Consider the following 23,701-nt stretch of genomic DNA (forward strand, 5'->3'; position numbering starts at 1 on the left):
TGTCCTGTTGCTCTGTTCGTCTGGAATGAAGTGGTCAGGCAGCAACTTGATGCCCGAATTTGAACCAGTTGGGTGCCGAATTTGGAAATGATTTCATCTGTGATATTTTAGTCCTATGAATGTATTTTCCAACGGCATAAGCCATGCTCGATTTCGAGCTATATTGACTGATTTGTGACTGAAACAAGTGGACTGCTCTGTTTTGGAAAACCCTAATGTTTGGACTGGTTTGGAACCAAATCTTGGAGTGAACTTGTTAGTTGATTTTTTTGATATTAAACACTTACCAAAGATGTTATGGGTGTATCTTAGATCCTTATTTCACAAATGAACCATGGTTGGATAACTTTCTTAGTTAAACGATTGGAAATTTGGGAAATGCAAGTCAAAGGCAGATTGCCTTAGGATTTTTCTTGAACTTTGGTGGGCTAATTAACTACCTTGCCGAAGGTATTTTTCCCCGAAATTTGATAGAGAGATACTTTCCATATAGTATTGAAATACTGCCAATTTTTGTGCCAATTCAAGTTCGTTTCGATACCCAATTGAATTACTAAAGTTAGAGGTTCAAATCTGGAAAATTCTCATCCAGTCTTGAATTTGCTCAACTTCGGGCTACCGCATCTCGGTACTCGAAACTCCGATTCTTGATCCGCTTGTTTTGTCATACACCTCACTTGCAACCCTAATTGAGCTGCAAATTTCAGAGGCCAGTTTGCAATGTGTGAATCGTGCCGAATTTTCAAAGTTGGCCGAAATCCAACTTAATTCTGCCATGAAAACCGACCCTGCATCTTCAAGCTCATTTTTGACCACTTTTCACTTCGATTCATGGAAAAGTGTCTTCTAGGAACTTATAGTACTCTCTATGAGGTTTCCAACGGTATAAAGTTTTCCAATTCTTGACTTATACCGAGCGAGTTATGATTTTTCAAAGATTCATCATAAAACTGAAAAAATTTTCCAATTCCAAAGAAATAGAGTTTTTCAAAAACTCTTTGTTCTTTTGATATTCTTAAACGTTTTGCTTACGATTTTCAAGATAAAAACTCAAATATTATTGTACATAATAAAAGGCAAGTTGAACCTCGATTTACGTGTAATTGAGGTTCCTTTTTGCGAAATAATCCTTAGATTGTACTAATGTACAATCTTCTTGATAAGTGGGTTAATTGTATGATTATTCGCTATTAAATTGCCAGGCGCGCAAGGAGACCTTCAAGAGGATCTCACTGCGGACATTTGAACTCCCAGAAAATAATTCTTATTGAATTGCTCGGTGAGTGTCAAGTGTGTGAATTTTGATACTTGTTTAATTGTGGTATTTGTTGAAAGTTTTAAAAATAAGGGCGGGTGCGTACTTTATCGCACTCGTTCTAATTTCGAATGAATGAATGGAATGTATTGAATGAATGAATGAAATGCAATGTTATGTCATGAATGCTTGTGTCGTTGGAGTGAACCTCCTCGACCTTCAAATGAATGGGGGACGCCCAAACTCATAGGCCAACCTTAGACTCGAGCCGGTAATGGGCTTGGTCGGGGACTGGGGCGAGCCATGAGATACACATAAGCTCGACCTAATAAGAGGTCTTGCTTGGCATACTCGTAGAGTATCGCCCAATAATAGACTTGTGGGCCCTTGGGGTGTACGGTGGACGGAGGAAAGTAAGTGGTGATCTACGGAAATGGAAATACCGACCCGGTTGACAGGAGGGTCAATGCGGGAAGGTATACGAATGACAACGGCAGATCGAGTGGAACTTAGCTCCTGAGAGCTACTATATCCTTGAATTGTTTCTGATTACCTTTCATGTTTGATTGATTGATTATTGAAAAGACATGGCTTTATTTATTAAATTTTGGGATTGTTATTTGACTAAGTGCTTGCATGTGTGTTCTTGGCCTCACGAGCGTTAGCTCACCCTATAGTTTTGTTTTCCTTAACAGGACCGACTCTTGGAGAAATATGGAGAAACCGTCCGTTGTAATTTTGTTAAGACTCCTGTTATATATTTTGACTAGGCCCTGGTTTGGGTTGTACTTTTGGAAATTGTAAACTTGAAAAGTTTGGGCCCTGATGTGTACTTTGAATTTAAGTCGTTTCATGATTACCCGATGTACTGGTTATACATTAAGTGACTTATTAAGCTTGAACGCTTCCGCATTATTGTATTCATGTTCTCTCATCGAAGTGTTTAGTTCGATTTTAAATTGAATGGATTTGCTTGAGTCCTGGCGTGAGCTGGGCAGGCGTCCGCGGATACCCTTTGGTCCGCCTTAGGGAGATGTGGGGCGTCACAGGTTCCTTGTTGAATCTGTTTGCATGATAAACTAGAAATTCTGGACACAAGTCGCGGCTGAAAACTGCAGCAAAGCTTCTGATTTTCCAGATTTGCGTGATAGCTTTCTTGAGTTTTTTGTTTCCTTGTTTGGGCTTGCGGTTTGGCTAGCTGTTGTTTAATCTAAAGCCTTTGATGCTTGGTTAAAAATCCTGATTCATTATGGGTTGTCGAAAGCTTCCTAGCTTTGCAGAAATTCTTGCGGCATGCTGTCTTGTTGTTTTTCTTTATCTTGGGCGGTCATCAACTTAGATTTGCCATCTTAATCTTGCAAACAAATTGTCATGTTTGATTTGGGTCAATAATTTCTGTTTTGATGAACTTGTTTGTATGATGAATTGGGTGTAGTTGTTGCTAGACATTGCCGAAGCTTTGTGCATACAAGGAAGCAGCCTTTGTTTTTTTTAGTTGCAGAATTTTAAGCTTCTACGTATGCATGCTTGAGCTAATTCTTCAAAATTGCCTCTTAACCCCCTCAAGTTTCACCTTATGCTATTATGACCCACAAAATTGAGAAAACTAATCAATTGGGTCCCTGTGATTTTTGCAGCAATGCATTATGGCCCAATTACATTCCATGATCTTGCAATTAGGTCCTAAGATATTTGCATTCAAACCATTGCTGGATCTTTTCTTGGCTCTTAGGACCTTTGAATTTCTTGGATGTTTTGATTCATTTTGAATGGTTGATTGATGTTGACAATTGGGTTCTTGGTTTGCAATTAGGTCTTAAGGTAGGTGCAAGTTGAGTCATTATTTGGCTTTCTTTTATTTTTTTTTTTTGACCTTTGAAGTTCCTAAAAGTGTTTGACTAAGCTTGAATGCTAGTTTAGTGTTCACAGTTGAGTCTTTGGTAGTATTAATGCTTCAATTCAATGGCTTGTTGGCCTTCATGGGTTACCATGTTTTGCTAAGGTGATGCTTAATGCATGGATTTATGAACCTTGTGACTAAATGAACTTATGGTGACCCATTTTCCTTACTTTCCCTAAATAAGTTGATTAATTGACTTTTTCATGCTCATGGACCTTTTGAGTTCTAAAATGTTTCATTTGGCTTTGAATGGTTGATTAATGCTTGCATTTGGGTCCTTGGTGGATTCCTTTATTGGAAACTATGTATTGTTTGATTTCATTTAAATTGCAATTAGGAGAGATTTGGTGACTTTGTTATACTTTACTATTTGAGGTACCGTGACCTTTTTATTGTTTTGAAGCCATTTTTCTTTCATTTGGACACCATTCCAAGGGGGCGGTATAATCTCTTTTATCTTTTTGTCTCTCCTATGTGATCCAATGTGCTAAGTGAATTGCATGTCTACTTTGCTTTCCTAGCTTTTCTTTAATTCCTTTTACTTATGTCATTTACTTTTTGTTTTCATTAAGTTATTCTTTTAATGGGGTATGTGTACACCTCTTGGCTTGTAATAGATAGGGCTTTGGCGAGCAATTTGGTCCATTTTCCCTTTCCCCCTTTTGTTTTAGTTAGTGAATGTAATAGATAGGGCTTGGAGGAGCATTCAATGAAGACCTATCGAAGACGTGTGCCTAGCTAGCAAATGTAATAGTTAGGGCTTTAATTGTCTTATGTGTCTTGTGTGCTTAGTTGCTACGTGTTAATTTGCTTTGTTAGGGCCTTGCATCTAGTCGAGCACGCTAAATGTTATGTGCTATGTGTTTATAAGTGTTTGGCATGTCTACTCGCTTTCCATAGCTATGAATGAATGGAATGGATGAATGTACGTTTCCACTAGTCCAACGCTAGTCGGAATTCATAGAATGGGCTAGTCCAACGCTAGACCCTTAGGGATTTCCCCTTGTTAGTACATGTTTGCATGTTCATTACATGTCATGCATTTTTTTTAGTTTTTCTATCATTTGGCATGTCCCTTTAATCCCCTTTCCCCTCACTTTAGGTCTTGCATCTCATGCTAGTTAGGGTACATTTGCCTGGTTTCTATTTCACAAAATTGCGCTTAATTACATCTATATACACTTATCATTATATTTCATACACTTGCACACAAACACTTGGATTTTTCCATACAATTGCACACATGCACCTTTTTATACACTTGCAAACTTGCACTTGAATCATCATTTGCATTAATCGACCTCTATAAGGTTTTCTTTCATTGGCCGCCACAACTCATGTGGTTGGGACCAAGAACCTTACAAGAGACATCCTAGAATCTAGGGTTTGCATTCATGTAGTGCATCCAAATGTAATAAATTCTTTGGTTAAAACAAGAAAATCTTTGATTAAATCAACGCAACTAGCCTTGGCTAGGTCGAAGGGGTGCCTTGGATTTTTATCCTTGCCTTCCCCTTCGTTAAATGTGACTCCCGAACCTTTTTCGTTGGTTTACGTGGACTAGGAGTCGTTTAAAAGGGGTTTCTTACTACTTTTTCCTATTTTTTCTAAAAATTCATTTTTTTGGGTGACTTGGTACACCTTAACTCATTACCAAGTGGCGACTCCGATTTTGATTTCAAAAACCCTTTTTAAACTGCATTTTGGGTCAAATCGTCGTATTCTCAAAACCCCATTTAGATCCATTTTTCTTTTAAATCACAATTCATTTTTCAATCACAAATTGAATCAAAAAATACATTTTTTCAAACCATTTTATTTATTTATCAAAAAATGGGGTGCGACAATTAGCAAGGATTAACACATCATCCGCAAACGCCAAATGGGTTACCCCCGGGCAACCTTGAGGAACCGTAAATCCCAAAAAAGATGACTGGGCCGCCAGATTATTCAGCCCTCGTGAGAGGACCTCTGCTCCGATAACAAATAGTGCAGGGGATAGCGGGTCCCCCTGACGGAGTCCCCTACAGGACTTGAAAAAGCCGTGTGCCGCCCCATTGATCAGAACTGAAAACCAGACGTTTGAAATCAGACGCCAAACCATGTCAATGAAACGTTCGCCAAATCCAAACTTCCTCAATACCCCAATCAGATGGAGCCAGGAAACCCGATCATAGGCCTTGGCCATGTCCAATTTGAGTACGACATTCCCCCCTCTCGACTTTTTCCCGATGCCCGCAACAATTTCTTGGGCTAACAGATAGTTCTCCATAATGTTTCGGCCCCGGACAAATCCCGATTGCTGGGGGGAGATCAACTTTGGCAATAGTCCAGCTAACCGGTCCGCCAAAAGACGCGACAGAACCTTATTAATGAAATTACACAAGCTGATTGGCCTAAAATTAGAAAAATCTTGAGGATTGGAAATTTTCGGAATAAGGGTAATAGAAGTCGAGGTGATAAATCGCAGCAACTCTGCCCCACAAAAGAAACTCACCACGGCATTATAGACATCCTGACCAACGACCTCCCAAGCAAAAGTAAAGAATTTACCCGTGAAGCCATCCGGCCCTGCCGCACTATCTCCATCCATGGCATGGATGACCCTTTTTACCTCTTCCATGGAGGGAATATTTTCCAAGCTCAGGTTGTCCCCCCGCGAAATGGTAGGCGGAATTAACGGCAGCTGCTCAGAACTAGGCACCGCCGACTGTGAATACAACCCAGAGAAAAATCGAATGGCCTCCTCGGCAATGTCCCCATCCTTATCTACCCAAAGCCCCTCCGAAGTCTTGATACGATGAATCGTACCCTGAACCCTTCGTTGCCTAACCACTGCATGAAAGAACTTAGAGTTCCGGTCCCCATGTGAAAGCCATTTGACCCTCGCCTTTTGGCTCCAGAACTGCTCCTCAACTGCCAGAGCATGCCGAAAGTTTGCCTGCGCCTCTTGCAGGCCAATGTGAGCCTCCTCTGACTCCGCACTCTCCGCCACCGCTTCTGCTTGCACCATCCGGAGCTCAGCCACCTTAACATTATCAAAAATATTTCCAAAGGAACTTTTATTCCAATGCTGAATTGCCCTCCTTGCAGCTAAAAGCTTGGAACACAGCACCCGCCAGGGAGACCCACTAACAGGCACCTCCCAAGAAGAGCGGATCACTTCCAACAGTGAAAGCGAAGAGGTCCAGGCATTCAGGAATCGAAAAGGCCGAGGCTTACTATCCTGACGAGTAGCAAATGAGATTTTCAGAGGGGCATGATCTGATGGGTGCCTTGCCAAATGGACCACCGAGATAGCAGCAGAAAGCTTCGCAGCATCCCCATTTACTAGGAGGCGATCCAACCGTTTCCACACCCGAGATCTACCTCGCCTATTGTTACACCAAGTAAAGCTAGACCCTGAAAATCCCGCATCAAAAACCTCGGCCTCCTCCATAAATGCCATTAACTCCAACCCCTCAGCAGGAACAAAGGGACGACCCCCTCTCTTCTCATCCGGTGACACAATCACATTGAAGTCCCCCCCAACACACCAAGGACGTTGATTAGGCCTGTCAACCAACAAGTCTCTCCATAGATCCTTGCAAGCCTCCAAAGAGCATCTCGCATGGACCCACGAACACACCATGGCGGTGGGCAACAAAGGATGATGAACATCGATCGTAATGTGCTGGTCAGAAGACCCCACTAACGAACAAACCACGGGAGACTTATAAAACACCCAAAGATCAGCAGACATATTGAAGAGCACGCAATCAAACGATAGTCGCAAGCGTATAGTATCAATTTTAGAAACTTCCATTTTAGGCTCACAAATAACCACAAGCTGAACATCATGTATACGAACTAGTCTAATCAAACGCCTCAAATTAGGAGCTTTAGCAACTCCTCGAATATTCCAAAACAATGCATTAATCATGATCCAAAGCAGTAAAAGAATTATGCGAAGATGTTGTAGAACGAAGCAATCTGTCAGAGGGAAATCTAGCTCGAATACCTTCTGTTTTCACCTGCGAAAATGCCTCCTCAAGATCCGCAGATTGGTCTACATGCATTGTCATCACCGCGGAAACCGACGGGCGCTCACACAGCCTGGCCAAGCGTGGAGATAAATTCCCAGCAATGGACGGCAACTCTCCTACCTCTGCAGGCTCCACTGGGCAGTCGCCGCACCCCAGCTCTCCCCCTACCTCACAGCCGTCCAAGCCTGCAGCACCTGGCCTAGCCAACTCACTTGGACACCCTTCTGCTAAACCTGCGCTAGCCACCTCAGCAACTTCCACGCCAACCACCTCCTCCTCTCCCGACGCATGCGCCAAATCTTCCTGCCCAAGATCTCCCCCAGACAGAGACAGCCCCTCTCGACCTGCACCACCAGCAACATCATGCTCTACATGTTTACAGGAGCTCCCTTGCATCAGTCTGGGAGCCGGTTCCTTACTGCCATTGCTGCAATCATCCAGATGGACACTTCCACCCACGTGCTGGGAATGGAGCTGTGCCACCCGGTCAGCACCAACAGCCGACCCATGCTCTGCAGACTCACTTGCGCACCCATTCGTGAAAACCAGCCCAACCACCTTGTCAACACCATTGCTGCAATCCTGCGGGTGAGCACTGACCCCCATGTTTTACTGCACCTGATGCACAGCTACCCTGCTCTTGCACACACCATTGTCTTAAAGACATTCGGAATTTCATCTCCGATGACACTTTTTTAGTTAAGGATAGTAATGGAGACAATTTTTCCATATATTTTGATATTGAAAATCAAATTTTTGAGATTGACAACAATCATTCGTTTCGGAGTGAACTAAAAAATACTTATTGGAATTCTAGTTATCTGAATAATGGATCTACGAGCGAAGATACCTACTATAATCATTACATGTATGATACTCAATCTAGTTGGAATAATCATATTAATAGTTGCATTGACAGTTATCTTCAGTCTCAAATTTGGATTGAGACTTCCATTGTAAGTGGAGGGGAAAATTACAGCGGTAGTTACATCTATAGTTCCATTTGTGGTGAAAGTAGAAATAATAGTGAAGGAGAGGTTTCGGATATACAAACCCACGTGAAGGGGAGCGATTTTACTATAATAGAAAGTTCTAATGATCTCGATGTAATTTTCTAATATCTAAGCAATTAAAATAAAAGAATTCATAACATACATGTAATTAATTTTTTTTTCGAGTTATCACAATACAAAAAGAAAACTAGAGTTTTCTACTAAATTCGTACAAAGTAGAACAAAATACCCTTAATATCACATAATATTGAAATTAAAGGCTAACCGGGATCTCACAACCTCCCCTTCTTAGAGCAATTTCGTCCTCGAAATTAATACCTTTGTTTGTGAATAAAGAAGGATATTCCTTCTGCATGTCTTCCTCCACTTCCTAGGTGGCTTCCTCCACATCATGATTTCTCCATAAAATCTTTACCAAAGATATCTGTTTATTTCTTAGTTCTTTCACCTTTCGATCCAAAATTTGTACCGGCTGCTCTCCATAGGTGAGGGTTTCGTCTAACTCGACGTCTTCTGTGTGTAGGATGTGTGCGGGATCTGGATGATACTTCTTCAATAACGAGACGTGGAAGACATTGTGGATTCGGGACATTTTAACAGGTAACTCTAACTGATACGCCACTGTCCCGACTCGACTTTGAATCCTATACGGCCCTATATATCGAGGCTTCAATTTCTTCCCTTTCTTGGCCGCAATCATTTCTCGGAGTGGTGTTACCTTGAGAAATACCATGTCCCCCTCTTTGAACTCCAGATCCTTTCTTCGGTGATTGGCGTAACTCTTCTGCCGACTCTAAGCCGTCTGCATTCTCTGGCGAATAATTTTAACTTTCTCTACTGCTTCTTCTATCCATGGCACCGTAGTCGAATCCAAGATCTTTCTTTCGCCGACTTCATCCCAAAAGATCGGTGAGCGATATTTACGTCCATATAGTGCTTCATATGGTGCCATTTGTATGGAGGAGTGGTAACTATTATTGTATGCGAATTCTATCAATGTGAGGTGTTGGCTCCAATTTCCCCCAAAGTCCATTACACACGCTCGGAGCATATCCTCAAGAGTTTGTATCGTTCGCTCCGATTGTCCATCTGTCTGAGGATGGTAAGTTGTACTCAGATTAAGTTTAGAGCCTAAAGCCTCTTGCATCCTTTGCCAGAACCGTGACACGAACCGTGGGTCTCGATCCGAAACTATGCTCACTGGCACGCCATGTAGTCGTATAATTTCATCCATATACAGTTGAGCTAGTTTCTCTAGGGTATACTTCATGCTCACGGGTAAGAAATGAGTTGATTTGGTCAAGCGGTCTACAATTACCCAAATAGCATCATGTCCCTTTTGTGCTCGAGGTAAACCGAATACGAAATCCATAGTAATGTGCTCCCATTTCCACTCCGGCACTTCTAACGGTTGAAGCAAACCTGATGGTTTTTGGTGTTCAGCTTTTATTTGTTGACAGGTTAGACATGTTTGCACAAAATGAGCAATCTCCTTTTTCATGCCCTCCCACCAGTATAAACTCTTCAAATCTTGATATATCTTCGTCGTACCAGGATGTACTGTGTATCGTGAGCGGTGAGCTTCTTCCAATAGCTCTTTCTTGATATCCGTATCTTGGGGTATAACCAATCGATTTCTATACCTTAACATCCCATCCAAATCCACATTAAAGTCGGGTATCATCCATTTCTCGACTTTGTCTTTTCCACTTCTGCACCTGGGGGTCCTTCTTCTGAGTCTCCTTTATCCTAGGCAATAGCGTGGAAATCACCTGAATATTACTAAACAACACTTTGTGTGGCTTAAGTTGAGGATTCCATTCCCCAGCTTTTTCTAGTAGCTCCCACTCTTTCACCTGTAGACTGGATATTTGAGCTTTTCGGCTAAGGGCATCAGCTACTGCATTATCCTTACTTGGATGGTACTTAATGGTGCAGTCATAATCCTCTAAAAACTCCATCCACCTACGCTGCCTCAAATTCAGCTCTTTCCGTGAAAATAAATACTTGAGACTCTTATGGTCGGTGAAAACCTCAAAAGTTACCCCATATAAATAATGTCGCCACTTTTAAAGAGCAAATACCACTGCCGCCAATTCCAAGTCGTGAGTCGGGTAGTTTTGCTCATGGGGTTTCAATTTCTGACATGCATAGGCTATCACTTGTCCATTTTGCATAAGTACACATCCCAAACCCATCCGAGACGCATCCGTATATACTACAAAGCTGTCTTTCCCATTGGGCAAAGTAAGAATTGGTGCAGAAGTTAATCGCCCTTTTAACTCTTGAAAACTGGCCTCGCACTTGGAAGTCCAGATGAATTGGTTGTGAATCTTAGTCAAGTCCGTCAGAGGTCCCGCTATCTTAGAAAAATCTTTTATGAAGCGGCGATAGTATTCGACAAGCCCTAAGAAACTTCTAACTTCAGTTGGGTTCTTAGGTCGGTTCCATTCTGTGACGGCTTTCACTTTAGCGGGGTCCACCACTATTCCATCCTTTGAAATCACGTGTCCAAGAAAAGAAACCTTGTCCAGCCAGAACTCACACTTACTAAATTTAGCATATAGTTGGTGTTCCTTAAGAGTCTGTAGCACTAACCTCAAATGTCGTTCATGATCCTCATGAGTCTTTGAGTAGACCAGAATATCATCAATAAACACCACAACAAATTGGTCTAGGTAAGGTTTGAAGACTCGGTGCATTAAGTCCATAAATGCAGCTGGAGCATTCGTCAATCCAAAGGGCATGACTGCGAATTCAAAATGCCCGTACCGCGAATTAAACGCGGTCTTAGGGATATCCTTCTTTCGGATCCTTAATTGGTAATATCCCTGTCGAAGGTCCAGTTTAGAAAATACAACTGCACCCTGTAGTTGGTCAAATAATTCATCAATCAGTGGCAGGGGATATTTGTTCTTAATCGTGAGATTATTTAGTCCCCGATAATCAATGCACATCCGTAAACCTCCATCCTTTTTCTTTACGAATAGTACCGGGGCTCCCCAAGGAGATTCACCTTCCTGAATAAATCCTCGATCCAATAATTCCTGTAACTGTATTTTTAATTCCTTCAATTCCGCAGGAGCAATGCGGTAAGGGGTTTTTGATATTGGTTCCGCCCCTGGGTGCAGATCAATCTTAAATTCGATTTCTCTTTCTGGCGGTAGTGAGGTCAACTCTTCGGGAAACATCTCAGGAAACTCACACACCACCGGCACCTTTTCTACTTTTAATTGCTCTCCTAGGGTATTAATCAACGTGGCCAAAAACCCTCGGGCACCCTTACTTAGCCATTTCCGGGCCCGAATCCCAGAAATAAGAGTGGTGGAGACTAACTTCTCACGTACATCTAATTGCAATGTAGGCTCACCCGGTATGTGAAAATCAACCTTTTTCGTACTGCAGTCTAAGCGTGCATGATGCTTAGCTAGCCAATCCATACCTAATATAAGATCGTACCCCTTAAGTGCTAATTCTATTAAATCCACTGATAACTTTCGTTCCGCTATCCACACATCACAGCCTTTGTACATCCTATTGGCAAGGATGCTTTTGTTGGTAATAGGAGTTTTTATTTCTAAATCATATGGCAACTTTTCTGCTTTAATATTTATATGTGCCATGAATGCAGGACTCACAAAGGAATGGGTAGCACTAGGATCTATTAACACGCTCGCGGTACGCCGAAATATAGAAAGCGTACCTTCGATGACTGCCGAAGGGTCAGTCACCTCCTGATGGTCCATGGCATAAACTATCGCAGGCACTTTCGGTCGGTTCCCTGCTACATTTGCTGGTTTTGGCGTAGTCCCTTCTGCCCGAGAAGTGCTTCCTTCGGTCTGCATATTCGGGCATTGTGCAATCAGGTGCTCCGTACTGCCACACTTAAAGCATCTCCTGACCGCACTATTTTTCCAGCAATTATCGGCAGCATGATTGCCCCCGCAAAAACTACAGGTCTGTCTCGTTCCTGTTGTCGCCCTTCCTCTTTGGCCACCCCTCTGGGGCCTTTGCCCCGCTTGTCCCCTTCCGGCATTTCCTTGGTTTGAAATCCCAGCCAGTCGTGGACCTCCTGCTCCCCTACCCATTTTAGTGGGCGGCTCATTCCTCGAGCTTTGTCCAGCATTAAAGTTTCCGGTGCCCGGCTGCCTTCTTTTTCTATCATGAAATGCCTTTACTTGACCCCGAGCTATCTCAATCCTCTGCGCTTTTTCTAACACCTGATTAAAAGTATCTAACTGAGCGGCCGCCAACGCCTCTTGGATCTCAATGTTCAACCCTTGAACAAAGCGGCGGATCCGCTTTTGCTCCGTTGACACCAAATCCAGAGTAAAACGAGACAATTTAGTGAATTGGGTCTCGTATTCCGCAACACTTAACGCCCCTTGGCGCAGGCGAATGAAATCGTCCTCCCGTCTCTCTTGTACCATCGGCGGAAGTTATTTCTCATTAAATTCCCTGGTAAAGTTATTCCAGGTCCAGGGAGTCCGCTCTCGTTCCCATTTGGCTTTTACCACATTCCACCACGCCCAAGCGGGCCCTTCGAATTGAAAGGTAGCGAACGATACTTGCCGCTCCTCCGTATATCCCAAGACGGCAAAAATATCCAACATACGCTCCAGCCAGCCCTCCGCCACATCAGGATTGGGTCCTCCTATGAACTTAGGGGGTGCAAATTTTTGAAATCGCTCTAAAGCACGGTCCTTCCCCTCATGGTTCCCCCTACTATTCCCAGGGTTTTCGGAGTTATTTCCCTGACTCTGACCCTGTTGGGCGACCATTTGCTCAAGTAAATTAGCCATTCGCTGGATGGCTGTAGCTACCTGGTTATTTTCAGGTTCGTTTTCTCCCTCGAGGTCTCGACCTCGACTACCGGAGTCCATATTTAAGTTCAAAAAGCTAAAAGGAAAAAAAAAGAAAAAAAAATAGAAGTGAATTACAAAAAACATGAAACACAAAATATTTCGTAAAACGGAAAGCAAACGCTTATATATACCAGCCAAAACAATATGTACACACATATACAAATGCACGCCAAAACTATACAAATTACCCGATATCCGGTCGGGGCAAAACCCTTTATATACAAAAGCACCTCGGCTCCCAAAAACTAGCAGATCAAATCCAGATACAAAAGATGGATAGGCAGAACAAGAGTCACATAGGCGGCCCTAAAGCGTCTCCCCTAGGGGCCCAATCCCCAACCGAGCCCAAAGTATCGGCATCCTCCATTGGCTCCGAGCCTGTGGCTCCGGGTGGCGCCTCCGCGACCACATCTAGCACAATCTCACAGTCGGCTATCACGCCCCGGACCCGCTCTCGTAGCTGCCTTTTCATGGCGAAGAGGTGCAGGTGCGTGTCGTGCAACTGGCGACGGAAGAAATCCGTCCTCTCCTCCTCATCCCTAAGGCTCTGTTCCATCTCCCTAAGGTGTATAGCCTGGCCATGGTTCACTCCCCTGTCCTCCTCAAGCTGCCTGTTCAGGCGATCAACTGCCTTCCCCAGGTGGCACCTCTTGTCGTCCACCACCAGAACAACCTCATCCGGATAACCATAGGTGAGATGACACTCACAGGGTCGGTGCGACATCCGACCAAAGGGTGAATATAGAGCGTAGGGTTCCCCCGGTCTCCTCAGGTAACGAATCACCCGTCTACGCGTGACCTGGTTCACCGGGCCCCCCGCACTCAGAGGTCTAGATACCAGTCCAGGTCTCACGCCGCTGGGTCCCGTACCACTCGAACTGCCCGGTTCCATATCTGCAAAATATTAATTCGTCAGTACACCGGCTTTTCAGCTTAAAATATTTTATTCATCTTAAAAGAATCAAAGATGCCTAATGTCTATCGCGTATATCTCGATTACCCAAGTCCTCTAACATAGGCGCTCTGATACCACCTGTGACGACCCCATCGCACCCAGAGGCGTACCAAAGGGTTTGGCGCACCGCCTGCCTAACTCGCGCCAGGACTCACTCACTCACATTAATTTCAGAGATAACATTACTATTGGACACCGGGACATTCACTCTTAAATACATCTCCAATCAGTGTAAAACATAAATTTGTCCAATAAAAGAATCAAAATACCAAAGATACTATTCACATTTATACATCTCCAAAAGTACCATTTACAATATGTACATCTTCAAAAGGGACATTCCAGTCCACTACATCACACAATAGCGAAGACTAACACCACAAAGTAGATCTTAGCAGAGTCCTAACCCTAACTGTGAGAATAAAGAAAAACATCCTAGAAAGTCCAACTAGCATAATTTCAAAGGTGAATTCTAGGGTTATAACTCTCGTGAAGTGTGATCCCCGCGTACGACCCCTGTTAAGGAAATAACAAAGAAAAACGGTAAGCTTAAAGCTTAGTAAGCAAGCAGGGGCAAAATGATAATTTTGCATCAAGTCAGATATTTATGCCACAAATACATCAAAATCAAAGCAAAAGTAACAAAACAATTCAAGGATACGGATTGGCTCCAAAGCCAAGTCATTCGCCACGCGTGACCACCTGTCGATCCTCCGTCGACCACAAGGAATGGTCCGTAGAACTCCGCTTTCTTCCTCCGACCACCTTACGCCCACTCTGGCCAGTATCCACACACACACAAATGGCTCGAGCTTCGAATCGTATTCGAATTGCATTCACAAAATTGGTGATCTTAAGGATAGTTTGGACTAACTTCGACCAAGCCCTAACTGGCTCGAATAGTCCATCTAGCCTTTAGATCGGGCCCACTCATAGTCCCACATCACACACACACAAAAGGTCATCCCAAGCCACATGCTTCAGGGATCCAGTTCCAATACAGTTCATATATCATAATTCATATCTATTGCAAATACAAATTAGGGTTTAGGTCGAGTGAGATAAAGTACACGCTTGCCTAAGCACCCTTATATCACACACAATTCACATTGGTGACATTTAACACATAAACGTCCCAGTTACTTAGAGTACAAAAGTAGACAAAAATGGCACTTGGTCAAACTCAACCGTCAGTGGGTCCCACCATCTCCGAGCACTTCGTTACCGTCTGTGACAGAAGGTTGAGTCATAACATTGCTCAAACAGGTATCCAAATGCATATGAATAAGGAAAACAACAAATACGACCCATGCGCGCGTGGAAATGGAAAATGGAAACGGAAATGGCAATTTGTCCGTTTTGGCATCAAGAACTGTTTTGAGCACAATATAGGTTACGATTGTCGGATCGAGGCGTATGAGATACCGTCGCGAGGCGTTTTGATGTGAACTTTTAAGCTTTGGTATATGGTTTTCCAGCTGTGGTTGAAATTTTCAGCTTTAGTTATAAAATTCCAGCTTTAGTAGAAAAATTTCCAGCTTTGATGATGAAATGCTCTGTTATGACCAGTTCTATTCGTGTATGATGGAGGCCGAATTAGGCTTAGGCTAAACATGAAAGTTGTAGGAAATGGTGTTTTGTAACTGCCTGTAAAATTTTAGCTCGTTTCGAGCACTATAGCATGTGAAATGTCCGAAATACCCCTGATCGCCAAAAGCTTCATTGTTGCGGACAGTTTTGTGATTTCATATTTTTGGCTTCATTGTTCACCTTGATCCATATCAAATCAGTCTTTGGCTAAAAGATGAAATTGTTAGCCCTATTTTTAGCTTTCCAACGCAACTGAAAACACCTCAAACGGAATTGTGTAGCCTGAGTTATTGTCATTTGAATTCAGTACTGATAACCGTACTAATAAGGACATTCTGGTTCTGTAATCTGTAATTTCGACCTGGATCAATTGTGAACTAGGTTGAGTTGTTTTCATGAAAGTTGTAACCCTTTGTCTTAGTTTTGAAACGGTATAAATTTCACACCAATTCGATAAACGTAACTCTAGTTGTGACCAAAATGTTATAGGATGTCGAATCTGCCATTTAGTCTTTTGCCTTCAAAACTTGATTTCTGATTGGATTATTATACTTATGTTGTACTTGAATGATTTTGAGCCTTTTGAACGGCTATTGTGATGAGATTATTTGTATGTGTTTTGGGGCTGAATTGAGAATAATAATGAAGCCATAAATGGCTGGAAAATAGGTAAACACAAAGAGCGTGCTGCCCAAATTTACACTCGAATGTTAGGTAGATATACTCACAACTTGAGTAAGGGTTTGAGAACGAATTGAACTTGAATCATCTAGGGTATTCAAGTCTTGTTTCATAGAGGTCTATAAGTTAGCTTTCGGCTGAAACTTGTACCCTTGAAAAATGAAAGTAACGACTAATAGAAATATATTTTTCTCGTCACTTCGACTCAAATGGAGATTTCAAAAGTTAATCACTTTAAAGTTTCACTGTTTTAAGAGCGAGCATGAGTTTACAAATATTCTCCAAATAAGTTTCAATTATGTGATTCTCGTTAAACGAAACGTTTAAGTTTCGAACCTTAGTTACTTTCAAAAGCTCTTAAACAATGTTTATCGCAGATTTGGACTCCACACACGGAGTAATACCCGAACGTAACCCGTAAAGGCACCGCATCTTTTGGTGAGTGCTTCCAAATATCTGATTGAACTGGACACTTGTTTTCAATACTTGACCAATGTGATTTAATGATATGTAATTTGTTTGATCGGGCAAGAGTGTACTTTATCGCACTTGCCCTAATATGATATATACTTGTTTATTGTTGCAATTGACTTGATATACTTGTACTTGATTTGTAAGTGCTGAGCGGCAGCATGTACCACACTCAATGTGAGTGGGAGGTGCCTCTCATTCCTGTCTCCATACTTTTATTTTGATTCAGTCGATTGGAGATAATATGTCATTGACTTCTTGGGGACCCAAACCCCACTGGTTAATCGAGTCAAGCCGGCAAGGGTTTGGTCGATTAGATAATGAACCATGGGTATCTAGTGTTGTCGAGTGGAGTGCTATCTCCTCGACTAATCAGTATACTCGAGTATTACCACCAGTGTTTATCTTGGAGTTCGGGTCCGGTAAGGGGTTTGGATAGTGGACGGAGAGTAGTTTAAGTGATGCTCTACTGGATTGGTTACTTACTTGAAAGTTGACGGAGTGTCAACTATTACTTGATCAAGCTCTGGTGATGCAATGGGAATTTGGCTCCTGAGAGCCTTCCGTATCCTTATACTTTGGAATGATTAGTACTTATCGTGTCATTGTTTCGTTTTAAAAGAAAAACTTTGCACTCGCTCACTTTGAGATTTGCTACTTGAAGTGTTATTGCTCACTTTTATGAACTTTTCATGCTCATTACTTTGCTACGTGATACTTGCACTTTTAAATAATGGTCAACTTGCTATTTGGACCCTCACTGGACTTTTAGCTCATTCCACGCCATTTGTTTTCCTTACAGGGGGTACGAGTGAGGCATGAGACTAGTACAGAGTAGTCTAGTTTTGAAGTTTTGAAATGGTACTCGTGCTAGCATTCGACTAGGGTTGATTGTACTCGAATTGTAAACACTTTAAAGTATTTTGGTATGTAGAAGCTTTGTATTTGGATTTGAGCATCAATGTATATATTAAGTTGAAATGGATGTGTTATTTATTTTTTATGGATGTACGTTATTTTTCTTGAGCTATGAGTGAGTGAGTCCTGGCGAGAGTTGGGCAGACGACCCGCCGAATCCTGGGGTACGCTCTAGGGAGAGGTGGGGCCATCACATTTGCTGTTAGACATTAGAAAATTGAGCCTTCTCTTCTCCTGTTCTATTGGTGCACGTAATCAAGCTGTCTGTGATGCTTGCTGTAGTACCTTTATCTTCTTCTTTTTGTTTTCTCTTTCTTCCATTCCATTCCATTTTTCCCTCCGCCTCTTTGTTCATCTTTTCCTTTTCCTTTTAAGCGCTATTTAAGATCGTGAAAACTTCAATTTTGCAGGAAAATTGTTGTGTGCTCCAATGGTGACTTTTTTTTCGCAAGTATCAGTTCCAATGTTGATGTTAATTTTTAGCTTTTTAAATCAAATTTGGCTATTTTACTTTTCCATTTTTGTCTTGATACAAGGATCTCTATTTCATATTCAATTAGTGATTGAAGGATTTGCAGTACTCTCGATTTTCAAGTAAAAGTTGCCGGTGAAGCTCAAGTGGCTGCTCCTTTCTACACTACCACTCATGCCTCACTTTTTTTTTCTTTTTTTTTCTTGGTGCGGTTTCTTGTCTTTTTCTATTTAAACAAAATTTTGGCCTTTCTTTGTTTAATATATATCAAGCTCATATTTTTCCTCTTTTTTCCTGCAGTATGTTTTCAGCAATGGACTAATGGATCTTGACAGGCTTAAAGAGCTTGCTATGCTATTGGGAAAGAGAGACTTATATTGGATCTTAGTTGCCGAAAGAAGGTTTGCTTTGGCCTTGAGAAAAAACATACCTGAGATGAAATCTTTCTGAGCTAATGGAAGTGATTATTTATTTTTGAGAATGTTCCATTCCTTATCTTAGAAAACATTGCACTTTATGTGATTATTAGCCCTGGTATGCAGCTTGTCTCAATCTAAGAAGTATAGCACTTACTCCGTGATTAAGAAACTATTTTGGTCATGGTTCCACATTATGCTCTACCATGTAATAAGATTATTTTCAGTGACATTAGTGACTTCAAATATCAATTTGTAGGAGGGTAAATATTTTGTCGTCACAGATAGGTGGAAGAAATTTAGTGATGTATGTCTTGATGAGAAAGTGTTGGATTTTTTGGCGCGTTATGCTGACGAGTTTCTTGTCCATGGAGTTGATGTTGAGGGAAAAAAGTAAGTGCACTCCTTCAATCATTATATTAATGCTGTCAAGGTTTTTTATAGGTGGTACAACAAGATAGTTTAATTTAGAATCAGTATCCTTAACCTTGAGTAGAGGTATTATCAGTGTGTGGTTTTCTTCCAAAACCTTTTGTACATATATAAAATTCAAGTTTTTATGCATCAACTCTTTGTCTTGCTGCAGTTTCAGTTCTTCATTGTGGTTTTTTTCTTTCCTCCGCACCCTTTTTCTTTTCTATTTTTTGTCTATTTGGGAGTGGGGTGGGGTGAGGGGGGCGGTCCCTCACCTTGTTAGCTCAATTTGTTATTCTAGCTTGGGCAGAGGGTCTTCCTCAAGCAGTAAGTATAACAAGACACAGTATTGAGTAATATGAAGCCAAGCTAAGATGTTTTGGCTTTCTGCTGGGATTTAGCTGTTTAAACAAAGTTTAAACACAGTACTGGGTTCAGTTTTCATCCTGCATGTCATTCTCTAATTATACTTGTGGCTTTAAGGACGGGCCTTTTGATTATGTATTACAAGAATGGACCCGAAATCCCACCCCCTCCATGAAATTCCTAAATCTCTGGCATGATGTTCTTTAATTTTAGTTCTTTCCGTGAGAGATTTACTCTGACATTTAGGGAAATCGCTGACACTTATCTAAGACATTCTAGGATACATCTATTGATTGGTGGTGCGTTTTGCCTTACTTACATATTGCTTTAGACTGGTTTTTCAACCAGTTAAGCATACGATAGATTAGAGTGCTATGAAACTGAGAATCATGATTAATCCTGTAAAAGAGCAACTTAACAACACTTTCTTCCACTTGAGTATTGCAGGCTTGGAATTGACAATGAGCTTGTGGCATTGCTTGGAAACCATTCCCCGGTGTGTACTTGTTCATTTAGCTTTCATTCTTCTTGCTTGTCTTCCAGACTTAGGAAATGTATATAGGGAATTCTTCTATAGTTTAGGGTAGTTTCTGATTGGTTTATGATGTTTTACTATTTTTTTTTCTTAAAAATTGGAATCAGTGACTCAAGGTGGAGTCAAAGCGTAATGCCCAACTTTTAAAAATATGAGAAAAAGAATTTGATAACCGATGACGCAAGACAATGTTGGCAAGCCTTTGAAAACAATTAGCTCACAATCTTTGAATTAACCAATTTAAGTACGACACAGGCCTTGGTACATGTTCTTTTGTTGGAGTCTTCTTGGTTTGGAATAGCATTGGTTGCAGTAATTGTGCTTATGAATCACTATGGAAGTTTGGTTTTTGGTTGGCTTAAATTGGCATTATTACTGGTCGCTGGCCTTACATGCAAAATCTCATGTATTGATGAAGTACCTCATTGTGTTTTTGTTTTTCTTGTGACTGGTTCGTGCTCTTACCCTTGTCATATCTGACATTGCATTGCTGGCGTTGTTTTATGAATGGCAGATTCCAGTGACTTATGCCGGTGGCGTGAGCACAATGGCTGATTTGGAGACAATTAAAAGTGCAGGAATGGGTCGTGTAGATGTCACCGTAGGCAGTGCCTTGCATATATTTGGCGGAAGCTTGCCATACAAAGAAGTTGTGGCTTGGCACGTCCAACAGGATGCCTTAGCGGTTTGACGGACTTTGGTCCTCCTTTTTTGCCAGCATATATGATGGTCATGTTTCTCCTGGATATGTGCTTGAGGAATGACAGGGAAGTTTTAATGAGATTTTGCATGTAAGGCCAGCGACCAGTAATAATGCCAATTTAAGCCAACCAAAAACCAAACTTCCATAGTGATTCATAAGCACAATTACTGCAACCAATGCTATTCCAAACCAAGAAGACTCCAACAAAAGAACATGTACCAAGGCCTGTGTCGTATTTAAATTGGTTAATTCAAAGATTGTGAGCTAATTGTTTTCAAAGGCTTGCCAACATTGTCTTGCGTCATCGGTTATCAAATTCTTTTTCTCATATTTTTAAAAGTTGGGCATTACGCTTTGACTCCACCTTGAGTCACTGATTCCAATTTTTAAGTAAAAAAAAATATTAAAACATCATAAACCAATCAGAAACTACCCTAAACTATAGAAGAATTCCCTATATACATTTCCTAAGTCTGGAAGACAAGCAAGAAGAATGAAAGCTAAATGAACAAGTACACACCGGGGAATGGTTTCCAAGCAATGCCACAAGCTCATAAACCATCATAAACCATCGTCAGATGTGAAGTGCTTGCTAAAAATGACGGATGGAGCATCAACTAGAGTAGTTGTTAAGTTGCACTACTTTTGGTACATATTAGTCTCAATTTTTTTTAAAAAAAATTTTGGAGTTTAATGATTCGAACGGGATTTCTTTTTTCTTCTTTTAATTTTTTTCACTATATATTTCGCACTCTTTTACTATGTTAGGGTATTGAAAATCTCACCGTGTGAGATTAAGGAAGTTGAATTCTTTTTTGCAATTTCTTTCAAGTATTTTATTTTTATGTATTTGAGATTTTTAGTTGTGCATTCTCTACCTCTCCTACCCTCCCTCTCTTTTTCTTTTTGTAAAAGAAAAAAAAAGATTTACTATTCAAGTAAATTGTCCTTGTTCTACTTTTCTTATTAGTATTGTTATTTTGGAAAATTTGTTGCAGATAAGAAAGTTCCCCCAACTTTTATATACTGCTATGGAAATTCTACCAGAAGCGATACTCATGAATCAAATAAGCATATTCACAAACCTATAAGTTTGCCTTCTCGAACCTATGTCCGTATACTAGCTCTTTAAGGAAAAAAGAAATATTTGGTTTGATTTTATTTCTCCCTTAATAGGGCTATACTGTATATAATTAATTTTGCATTAAATTATGCTAAATTGTAAAAGTCCCTTATATCTAACTTGTGACGCCCGAAAGACGAAGAAAGGAAAAAAAAATTCTGGTGAATAGTGATTTTTGCAGAATCCGGCCGGAAATCCGGCCAGTTATTGGCTGGATTCTTGGCCAGATTGGTTGGGGGTTTTGAAAATAAATAGATTTCGTCACTGCCTGGAATCCGGTCGGAAATCCGGCCAGATTCTAGCCGGATTGTGACGTCACCTCCGGCAGTCAACTTTGACTAGCTGCTTTTCCTTCATTCTTATCTTGCTTTTGGCTGCAATATCTTCACTTTTTGCTCCTTGTTTGGCCGGCTATTTGGGAGAGAAAATAAGAGAGAAAAGTTCTACATATTGTAGTTTTACTTTCTTGTCCAAATCTTGAGTTTTAACCGTTAGTTTTGCAATCTATTCCATACAAGTGTGTACTAAGGAGGAATAAAGGTCTTGGTGGAGTTGTTTTTGAAAGGGAAGCCCTAAGTTGCTAACTTTCTTGAGTTTTGAGGTAAGTTGGATAAGAAAGTTCTCCTTTTGCTTTAATAATGGTTAACTAGTGACTTATAGTAGCTAAATATGTGGTTTTTGTGGAAGATTTCATGATTTTAAGTGGAGTTTGGGAAATTTCTGATTTATTGGTGAATTTTCTGATTTTAGATGATAATTGTTTGTTGGCCTTGGATTGATAGCTCTAAATTGTGTTAAATGGAGCCTTTGTGCGTTAATTGCGGTTGTTTGTGAAAATTTTCAAATTTGTGCGGAAAATTTCAATTTTAGGGTTTTGATTTGGGGTTTTCTTATGGTTGGTTATTGAGCTCTTAATTGGTTAAGATTTAAGGGTATTGTGGCCCTAATTAGGTGTGTTTTATAGTCTATGATTTGTATGTGAAATGTGATTGAATTGAGATGTTATTGGTAATGTTTTGTAGGATGGAAAATAAGGAAATTAAGGGGAAATGCTATCCAATCTTTGAAGAGCATTTGATAGGTTTGTTACGTGAAATATTGAGATTATATGTGCTAGTTTCACTTGCCTTCGGAAATTCTACCTTGTGTAGGTTAATATCCATGTTAGGATTTCGAATTGGGGCTTAATTATGATTGGCTTTGGAGCTATCAATTGGCTCATATTGAAGGGGCATTGTGGCCTGATTAGATGTGGTATATCTTATGATTCGTATATGTAATTGTGTTAGATACAAAGGTTGGTTTAGAAGAGTAATTTCCGTTTTTACCTTGTTTCTAGACTTAACTTGGACTGCCCATTTCTCTGTGTTTTAGACCAAACTAGCTTTTGCTCAAAACATGAAAGTTGTAGACATTTGAGTTAACTACCTACCTACAAAATTTCAGTTCAATTCTAGCACTGTATCTTGTGAAATGACCGAAATACCCCTGACTACCCTTAAGCCCTGTTTTGCGGACAGTTTTCCGTTTTCTCTGAGATTTCGATTTTGACCATGAAAATGTATGATTTGGCTTTGGAGGTCTTCATAAGAAATGTAGATCTATGTCTTAGTTTCGTGTTGCTATAAGATTCGTTTCATTCCGATAAGTATAGCTTCGGTTGTGATTAAAATGCCAAAAGATGATAGGGACTTGATGATCTTAGAATTCCTTTTGTTTGACATGGTAATTGTGATCTAGGACTTGGACTTGATCAAGGTACGGATGTGTGATGGATGGTTCCTGATCTATGGTTGGTGAGTGATCCCCAAACTATTTTTAAAGTTACTTATGAACTGTTCCATGCATTGTTTACTCGATTGCATATCATTTGTGTTTGTGTGTGTGCCATGACATGATTTGGCTCCATTGAGTTCTTGGGAAATCTTGTGCTTAGAACTAACGTCTCCACCAATGGTTGTTTGGAGCAATTGGCTTCCTTGTACTGTTTGACTTATTG

General features: G+C 40.9%; 1 protein-coding gene across 1 annotated transcript; it reads left to right on the forward strand.

The window, feature by feature from the left end:
* The first annotated feature begins 18,466 nt into the window (after nucleotides 1-18,466).
* LOC140005143 (1-(5-phosphoribosyl)-5-[(5-phosphoribosylamino)methylideneamino] imidazole-4-carboxamide isomerase, chloroplastic-like) lies at nucleotides 18,467-20,567 on the forward strand. Its single transcript, XM_072045528.1, has 5 exons — nucleotides 18,467-18,546; nucleotides 18,688-18,769; nucleotides 18,821-18,954; nucleotides 19,789-19,837; nucleotides 20,391-20,567. Exons 1-5 carry the CDS (start codon nucleotides 18,467-18,469, stop codon nucleotides 20,565-20,567), a joined length of 522 nt encoding a protein of 173 aa, XP_071901629.1.
* The last annotated feature ends 3,134 nt before the right edge of the window (nucleotides 20,568-23,701 follow it).

This window comes from Coffea arabica, chromosome 1c (genome assembly GCF_036785885.1).
Source record: "Coffea arabica cultivar ET-39 chromosome 1c, Coffea Arabica ET-39 HiFi, whole genome shotgun sequence".
NCBI classification, from domain to species: Eukaryota; Viridiplantae; Streptophyta; class Magnoliopsida; order Gentianales; family Rubiaceae; genus Coffea; species Coffea arabica.